Below are 10209 nucleotides of genomic sequence, written 5' to 3'. Positions count from 1 at the left end.
GTACATGGATTCTGGGTTTGATGGACATTCTTCAAACAAATGTCCTTCCTTACAATAAACACAGGATATACTTTCAAATTGAGTTGGTGGCTGTGCTGCAAAACTGTTAGACCCATTAGTAGTAAGAGTTTTTTAACATTGAGGATATTGATGATACTTGAGATGTGAGTGAAGTAAGAGCATCTACTTCATGTATTCCAGCAACTCGTCTTCCTAGCGCTGCTCAATTGGTTGGCCATTGGTAATTGTTGTTGGCAATCCTCCCAATGATTTCATAAGCCTCATTATAAAACTTAGAAAGGAGAGCACCGTTAGCACAAGCATCCACTACCATCCTCGTGTGAGCATTGAGACCATTATAAAATGTCTCAAGCTAGATGAAATGTGGGATTCCGTGATGAGGGCACTTCTGTAATAATTCTTTGTACCTTTCCCATGCCTCATACAAGGAATTATCATCCATTTATTGGAAAGTAGTGATCTCGTTCCTCAACTTAGCATTCTTGCTAGGCGGGAAATACTTCATAAGGAATCTTTCTGCTAACTTTTTCCATGTGGAAATTTAATTTGGTGGCAACGAGTTCAACCAGGCTCGAGCTCTGTCCCTTAGTGAATATGGGAACAGCTTCAATCGTAATGTATCTTCGGGTACTCCAGCTAACTTGAAAGAATCGCTCACCTCCATAAATAGTCTTAAGTGTAGGTGAGGATCTTCGGTAGGCATTCCACTGAATTGTTCCATTGTCTAAAGCATTTGGAACATGACTGGCTTCAGCTCGAACTATTGTGCCTCAATTTCGGGTTTCCTAATACCCGGATTAAGATCATTAAATACTGGCACGACATACTGTCTTAAAGCTCTATCCCTATCATCAGTAGTAAGGATAGGATTTTGAGCAGGGTCTGCTCTGTTTCCTTGATTCGGATTTTCAAAGTTCATTTCTTCGATCCTTCTCTAATTTGCTTGTCTTCTTCTCTTTCGAAAAGATCGTTCAATCTCAGGGTCTATAGGGAGTAGGTCAATAATTCGGTCAATACTCATAAACACCTTAAATAATCATAGAAAAATTAATTAAGTTAAAATTTGAATAGAAAATAAACCAAAATGCAAAACTAACAAATTCACAAATAATTACTCTTAAAACAGTCCCCGGCAACGGCGCCAAAAACTTGGAACAACGGAAATGTGCAAGTGTACGCAATCGCAACAAGTAATAAAGTGACAAGTAAATGTCGAGTTATTGTACCCACAGGGACTGTGAAAAGAATTATTTATGAATGCTATTTAAAAAAATTTGGTGAAGAAAAATATTTTGTTTGAAGAGGGTGATTAAAAACTAAGATTTTAAACTAAGTAAACTAAAGAAATAAATCTCAAATGCACAATTACAAAATACGATTTAATCAAGATGACATAATTGTGTTGGATTAATTAAATTTCTTTAACTTAGAATTATTAAACTTATGTTTATGTTGTTACGAATAAATTCACGGCAACTCAAAAATTTGCTAACTTATGAACATACTCACCTACACAAATCCATTCATCTCTTAACATATCCCTATGTTAATTCAAATAATTAAACAAATTTTAATAAGCAAACATGTTATGGCACATACATACTCATTAAATTCAACTAATCTCTTGCATATCCCTATGTCAATTCAAACAATTAATTAAATCTAATAAGCACATAAAATAATATGTGAGGTAACAAGGTATCCTTACCTTGAAACAGTTTAATCACAATAATCTTGCAAGTTATGCAAGGCAAGTGTATCGCCAGATCCATTGCTAATTTAACCTTCAGCTACCTTAGAAGAATAAACATGCAGTGATTAAGAATTGTGTCAATTAATTATAATTTCAAACCGTTTAAATAATTAATTCATTAGCTACCTGATAACTTAGGCATGATTTTACTTAATCAAGCATTTTACCGAGGCCTATAACAGCATAAACACAATTTTAATAATTTAAGCAGATGAAATGCAATTAAACCAACAAGACTTAAATTCAACCTAAGCTGATTAAATTAACCATTCCAACAACATAAATATTCATAGATATGTTCATCATAACAACAACAAAAATTAAAGAGATAGGGAACAAGAATCAAATCCGGTGTTTCTCCGTGGCTTGACTAGTTTGCTCCATCTTTGTTCTCTGTTGTCCTCGTTGATCAAGTCTACTATGAACACTTCATTATTGCTCCAAAATTACTGATGAATGCCCCTTTCCCAAGAGGAGAAATCAACAAGAGAGCAAAGGACTTGGAATGGGAAAATGAGAGGAGAAAGTGAGAGATGAGAGAAGAGATGTGAATGAATGAGGGATGTCTTGAATGATCAGCCAAGGGGGGTTCTATAGCTGAATGTGGCAGCTAAAATTTGCTAAAAATAGCAGCCAAAGAGCCACCCCTTGGCCGGCCATCTATGTGGAAAAGTTTATGGCTTCAACTTTGCTAAATATGGCTTGGGGCAAATCTTCAGAGCCACTAATTGTGGAGGGGTTGAGTTGCAATTTGAACAAGTCTTCAAGGGCTTTTTTGCAGCTTAAATAATCAGCTAATGAGCTGAATTGGGTCAGTACTTGGACGATTTTGGGCTGTCCTCTTCTTGGTTGGTTCGATTCACTTGGTTCGGCTCAATTGGACCATTTTTTCATAATTAATTAATAATAATTTATTAACCCAAATTAACTTAGATATAAATTAAAATTAATTATATTATGAATTAATACATATAATTTTGGACCGTCTTAGGCTGGAAATTAATTCGCCTTGATACTTCAAATTGCTTCTCGGTTTTGTGCTTCTAGCAGTGTCTGCAGAGCTAATTTTTTGCCTTTTGTGCAAATCTGTCGAAAATAACCAAAATTCATCAAAAATAATTATAAAATTAACTAAAATTCAACATGTTAATATTTTAAGTGCACTTTAATTATTTTATAAAAATTAATTATTTTTCGACAAGAATTTAACTGAATTTGCATGAATTTAAGTTAAAAAGGGTATGAAAAAGTGTGTAAATTTTTGTGTTTCCAGCTCCCACATGTCGTCCGATTCTAATTTACCAATTACCTGAAACGTCAGAAATAAAATAAATGGGTGAGCTATTGAGCTCAGTGTCTAACTTAAACTCAAATTCAGATTACACACATTACGATATTGAAAACAGAAAATTTCATAACAATTAGTCAAACAGAATTGAGTATGCATGACTAAGCCAATACGGTACTTTTCATAAAATCATAATGCGGTTTTTTCTCAAGACGTCCTACCCAACTCCGCTACACACCAAAATAGAATTCTCCCAAGAACTCATCCATCCATAACACACCAATAAAGTCATCTCGGGTTGCCCGACAACTTTGACACGCCACCCTGAATTTCTTGAAAACGATGGCTTATCAATATGCAGTTAAATTGCCAAATCAAATATATGTGGTCAAGCCACTGTATTGCAGCCCAACTGTCAAAACAAGAAATATGTGGTCGGACCACTAAATACGCAGATCATTAAACTACGAGTACAGAATCTTCCTCCTTTAACATTATCCCAAACCCTATGCAATGTGCCATGGCATGCATGTACAAAATCAAAATGGTGAGCATGTAGGACATGCTGACATACAACAACAGAAACAGATGGCATGGAAGTCCATGCTATACAAAACAGATTTATTAAACCTTTAAGAAACACAACAATTTTGCCATAAAATCACATCCATGGTTACATAACAGATCCAGAAATACAAATTAACAAAATCATACATTATACAAACTTATACAGGCATAGCGAACTAGAACATACCATTAGAACTACCAGTATCATAACATGCAAATATATATATTACAAATACTCTCAACACATCAACACAGGATCATATTCATTGATACATTGTGTTCAAGTCTTAATTAAGCAATACGGACTCTACGAAGAGGCTAAATACAGTTCATGAAACATAACAAGCCAAATTGGGAATTTTCAGAAAATGGACCCACACGACCTCATACATGTCCGTGTGGCCTACATAGCCCAAATAGCCCTAACCATGTCACACACACACGGTTTAGCACACAGCCTATCACACGGTCCTGTGTCACACACGACCTAGTCGACAGTCCCACTTTCAACTTTCGTCGATCGCTAATTTCTTGGGTTTTCATTACACACCCTGATATTTTCTAACAGGGATTCCAAAAACAAGTATACTAGTACCTAAATCGACAGTACACACTAATTAATTAACCCGAAAACCCAATTTGAAACGTTAATTCAACAACCAATGTCAACAGTCAAACTTAAATTACGAAAAAAATTAACCTCCACACTGGCGAATAAACACTTACCGTTCCAAAAATATCAGCCAACAACAATCAATTTCTCGAAGGACACGGTAATCCACACTCCTCACCCAACTGAAATTGTGAAACATCCATTAACCGCAGCAATTTAACAATAGAAACATTCAAATAAGCTTACGAAAAACTCACCCATGAAAACTTTCAAACTTACACCGAAATACTTACCACACACAATCGATACGAATTAATTAGCAAAGAATTGACAAAACAAATAGAGAATACAAGAAAGATGAAACCAAAAAGAAATAAGGAGGAAAAAAAATTGACATAAGAAGAAAAGAGAATAAACCTTCTGTAACTAAAAATAAAAAATAAAATAAAAATTGAGAATAATGGAGAAAGAGAAGTATACGGTACTAGTGGGGAGAATTTTAAGGAATTACCTATTATTATTTTCATTTATTTAATAATATTATTTTTTATCATTATTTTTTAAAACAAAACTAACCACTAAACCCTCTATTTGATAACCTAATACATTTATAGAATTCAGTTTTAACACAACCACATCCACTTATTACATCCACTTATTCAGTACAAAATTAGTTCCCATTTGCACACACAGGGATTCAAACACATGATCAAAAGGTAAACTGAAGCCTTACCACTAAACTAACAGACTCATTTTATTATTAATGGCTCGAAAATTATATTTAACTCTTATATCCAAAGTCAGGGGTTGGAAAAATAATAACAAATAATTCAAGTGAAAATTTTTTAACACGACTTTAAACACACATACCTAACACTTAGCCACTACAACAAATTAATTTCTTAACACAATTTCACACTTTTTAACACAAAAACAAAGCGTAGCCACTCTCATGTTTTACTAGTTAAATTTCTGCTAACCTGATTTTTGGGATGTAACATGATATGTCATGTTATTATTGATGACCTAAAAAATGATTTTTTAATATCATCCTAATACAAGTTGAACTTAAAAAAATAAAAAATTACTTCCTCGTGAAGTTGGAATCTTAACATTTGTAATCGATTTTTTATCTAAAATTATATGACTTTTTTTTTATTCTTTACATTTATTTTACCATCCATATTCTGAATTCATTGTTGCCTATCCTAAAAATTTCATCTTCAGGATTCAAACTTGCATTCTTATATTAAGAGTGCAATGTGCCTTGTTATTGTATCCAAATTAAATTACTTTTTATCTATAAAAAATATTAATAATTCGAATAAAAATAAAGAAGTAATAGCTAGCTAGCTACTAGAAATTTTATACTAAAGGAAGCAGACACGTTAGCTACGGGTAAGTAATGAATAACATGAGGGGTAGAGTTGGTCAGTAGAGGCAATAAGTAAAGACGTGAAGTTGGGTGAGCAGCCATTAAAGATGGGATCCATTTCTATTGCATAGCAGCATTTGCATGGTCCCAGTTTTGTCAGTGGCGATGTAATCATTTCACTGCCTTCATACTCGTGCCAATTTGTATGCCCATTTCGTGTTTCTTTTCTTAAAAAAAATATTAAATTAATGAATTAGTTGAATAATAATTAAAATATTATTGTTCTATATTATTTGAAAGTTATTTTTATATTATTTATATTGAAAATAAAAATGCACACACATGATTTTAAACTTAAAGCCTTATGATTTTCAACACTATACTTTTAATATTTCAATCGAAATCTTATTTTTTATTAATTTTTTAAAATATATTTTTTACATATTTTTACTCAAAATGTGCGATAATATAATAATAATGATTAGTATTATATATATTATAATAGAAATAAATCTCAAAATTACATATGAACTTTAATCCAGCGTGTAATTTGACATAAAATTTTTATTTTTGATGTAATTATACATATGGAACTCTAATTGTTATTCAAATATATACGTGAAAATTTGATTGTAATTCAACTATACACATTTAAAGAAATAAATATATCATTTTCTTTTCATATTAAATAAAATATATTTGTTACATATGAAAACGTAAAATGATATGTTATATTAATAATTGTGAACATTGAGTTAACTCAAATTTTCAATATAAAATTGTATAAAATCATAATTCATATATAACCTTACATATTTAACTAAAGTTTATGTAAAATTTTAGTATTTATTCCTTAATAATATTATTTATTTGTATTATATTATGTTTGGTGTCATATTATATTTTATAAAATTATATTGTATCTAATATTAGAATATCTGCAAACTGAGTACAGTGGTTCCATTCGTTTAAGTGCTTTCTAGTCTGCCCCTTGTTGAATGCATATGTAGGTAAAATCACACGGTGCGAAGAGGCACAAATTATGTAGAATGAAAAATAATAATAAAAGAGATGAAATAGCTCACGAGAAATAACTTTTCAAGACTAAAAAATCAATGGAAGATACATGAATGATATAAATAATGTAGGCCAGTATCAATACCAAATTGTAAGTTAAATCAAATGAAAGGAATATAAAAATTAGATAAGTTTTATTTGTCTTCCTACGAAGGAGATTAATTATACTTGCTGACACACACACATATACTAGGGTGAAAAAATAAAAATGATATAAAAAAAAGTGAGTGAAAGAATAAAGATAATGCAAAGCAGAAGTTAACTAATGATTGTCTTTTAAAAAAAAGGGTGATTATTAATAATAAAATAAATATGCAAATGATTTTTAATAAGAAAAAAACTGCTTGAGAAACCGAGAAAAAAATGTATAAGGAATTAATAAAGAGCGGAAAAATTAATTAGTTGTTATTATTATTTTAAAAAAGAAGTTAATTAAAACATAAAAAAGGAAATATGATGAAAAAAATAAGTCATTCCAAAGTTAATATATGTAAATAATTTAAATTTAAATATTAGCATGTATTTCTGTAAAAATATTTAAAGAAACAAAAAAAAATTAGACAATAATTTTATAAAAGTATACTTACAACATTGAAGATTTAGCTTAATAATAAAACCAAGACCCTACGAATTTTAAGATCCCAGATTTCAGATTTACTTTATGTACATCATGGATGAATTCCTAATCTATATTTATTTTAGTTAATGTCTTTCCTTTTGTATGCTTTGTATAGACTTATTTTGACGTATTCTTTTGAATTAGTACTTCAAAAAATACTTATATATATTAATTAAAAATTACATTACATTTAGGATATGATTATATTTTACAATTTTATTTATTTTAATAATAATTAACATATTTTAGAAGTAATTGAATTTTTATTATTTTTAATTAAAAATATTGAATATAAAAATGAAATAATAAAAATAAATAAAGCAATAAAAGATGAAGTTATATTTTTATTTAAAATAAATAAATATCAGGATTTAATATACAGGAAGAGTGAAAGTTTTATTAAACATTTCTAAGATTTGTCCAAAAATAAGTTCATTAAAAGGTCTTAAATTAAGGTTTCTAAAAGGTCATAGATTAAGGTTTCTAAAGGACATGATGGTTTTAATGCGGGCGGTGGGAATGATATCGATTAGCATTAAATTCATTTAAAGCCAACAACTGCCATGCAAAGTTATGTACTTAAAGATTGTCTTTAAAAGGACGGATCTAATGGCAACACAGAACAGCCTATCCCTGTGAGAGAGGTAACTGAAAAGAAAAAGAGAGAGATGGCCAAGTGTTTTATGATTCTTGCACTTACTTTTGCAGTCATTCACTGCAGTACGGCAGCAAGGAATGTGCCTGCTGGCACTGGTCTTGATGACCAAAAGAACTTCGTTGCATTTGGTGGTGTTGGTGGCTTTGCAGGAACCGGTCTTGGAGGTGGAGGTGGAGGTGGAGTTGGTGGTGGCCTTGGCGGCCTTGGGGGCGGAATTGGTGGACTTGGCGGACTTGGTGATTCCCCTGGTTTAGGCGGCCTGGGCGGTGCCACTGGAGGTCTCGGAGGTTTAGGAGGTGGAATTGGTGGTCTTGGCAGTGGCATTGGTGGAAGTGGTGATTGCCCCGATGGTGGTGCGGGTTCCTTGCTTCATCCTTGAGTTATCTAAGGATCTTATATCAGTCACTACATTTGCGACTTTATATATTTTATATTTATGTGTCTAGCAAGCAATCGTCGTGTAATATTTAATTTAGAGATCGTAGTAATCGTTTTCGTTTTGCTATATAATTTAGAGATGGATAAATTAATTAATTAATTAATATATTCTAAATATGAAATAAAATAATTAAACTTTGTAACATTTCTTTCATTTCTATAAGTTTATCTGGTTAATTTGTTTTAAAGAGGAACTCACTGAAAATTGTTGTCATGCATGAGCCGTGCAGGAGGACATCATGATGAAATTCGCCTCTAATCTAATTAATTAACCGTCAGCAACGTTGGTAGGGTTTTATACACTGTGTTAATTAATCTGCCAAGGCTTAATAATTAATATGTATATTTTCTCTTTTACAAAGAACTAGAAGGGAACAGATAAGACAAAGGCACTAAGACATCAATGGTTATATATATATATAAAACAGCCGCAACAACAATAGTAAAATATATTTTTTTAACCTGATATCATTAAAAAAAACGAAAAAATTAATTTTTATTTACAATAAAACGGATCTTTGAAGACTTTTTCGATATATTTTTATAATTTCAGGCTTATGAAGTTGAGTTTCAGTAGCGGAAATATGGCAATTTCAAGCCGGGCCTTAGAAATTAAGATGAAACATCGATCTTTTCCACACCAAAGACCGGAAACAGAGATACAATTTGTTCCCTACACGAGTCGGTCTGAATTTATTATTTATTTAATATTTAAAAATACTTTTATTAATTTTATATATTTTATTACTAGAACGATCTGATTGTCCAGCCTTTGGTCGGCTTTGGACACGTATGGTAAGTATCTCTTCGTAAGTGGCATTTCCCAATTAATCTATCTGAAATGAAATGCTTATGAATCAATCAATTAAAAGTTAATGCTCCAAATAGGTATGATTAAACCGATAGGCAAAGTTAAAAATTTTGTATAAAAAATGTTGAAATTAAATTATTAATTTTTTAAAATGATTAAAATTATACTTTTTTATTTAATTAAACTTTAAAAATGATTAAATTGAATTTTTTAATTTTGGAGATGAACTATAAAGTAATTTTCTCATTGAGCAAGCGGGCAAGGCTGTTACTTGTCTCTCTTTGGCTATGCCCTTGGTTAATACATTAATGGAATAATTTTTTTTTGTGACACCCCAACTTAACGTACCTATCAAGTTCAAATGCGTGACGTCACATTAAGCTGTCGAAGTAACTCACACTATCTCAACTTATTTATTAAGTAATTAATGAATAATTACACCATAACTCATTAATTCAAGAATTTTATATTCAAACACACGCAATAGATGTACATTAACCTTATTTAAGATGTTTGGGGTTATACTGGGCCAAACTCAGAGTTAGGATTTGAATCCAAACTTGATTATTAAAATTCAACTCGTTGTCCCAAGACTTGGCACCAAGTCTCGAGACATGGCCCCTTGATTCAGACCTCTAGCTTCAATGTTTTCTTGTCTCAAGACAACTAACCTCATGTCTCCAGACCAAGCAAACCATGTCTCAAGACATGTTTGTCATGTCTCGAGACCATTATCCAGAAATGCACAAGTTAATCATTTTTGTTCTCTATGTCTCGAGACGAAATCATAAATTTACCAACTATGCAAACTTTCAAAATGAATTTCATCGCTAAATGTCACCTAACTTATACCAATACCATACTACATCAACGCACACTCAATTAACATTCAAAAGCTTATTTATATAACTTAAAATCATAGCATTCAATACTTTATATCCTAATACAAATGATGCAACATATAAAACAAGCTAAAACATGTCGTTAAC

At 31.2% G+C, this 10209-nt stretch overlaps 1 protein-coding gene and 1 non-coding gene across 2 annotated transcripts; both read left to right on the top strand.

The window, feature by feature from the left end:
- Positions 1-389: 389 nt before the first annotated feature.
- Positions 390-496, top strand: LOC121204172 (small nucleolar RNA R71). The gene has a single exon (XR_005899101.1). It is a non-coding gene; the product is annotated as a small nucleolar RNA R71 (small nucleolar RNA).
- A 7387-nt stretch (positions 497-7883) lies between these two features.
- Positions 7884-8554, top strand: LOC107952880 (glycine-rich protein 5). Its single transcript, XM_016888080.2, has one exon. The coding sequence runs from the start codon at positions 7982-7984 to the stop codon at positions 8348-8350; it is 369 nt and encodes a 122-aa protein (XP_016743569.1). The 5' UTR covers positions 7884-7981; the 3' UTR covers positions 8351-8554.
- The last annotated feature ends 1655 nt before the right edge of the window (positions 8555-10209 follow it).

The sequence above is a fragment of the Gossypium hirsutum genome, chromosome A07 (assembly GCF_007990345.1).
Source record: "Gossypium hirsutum isolate 1008001.06 chromosome A07, Gossypium_hirsutum_v2.1, whole genome shotgun sequence".
Classification (NCBI taxonomy): domain Eukaryota; kingdom Viridiplantae; phylum Streptophyta; class Magnoliopsida; order Malvales; family Malvaceae; genus Gossypium; species Gossypium hirsutum.
Note: the sequence above shows the minus strand (reverse complement) of the source record. Positions and strands in the feature narration are given on the sequence as shown.

Bases quoted from the DNA above. Each gene is read 5' to 3' on its own strand.
- LOC107952880 (XM_016888080.2), top strand. From the start codon at position 7,982: ATGGCCAAGTGTTTTATGATTCTTGCACTTACTTTTGCAGTCATTCAC.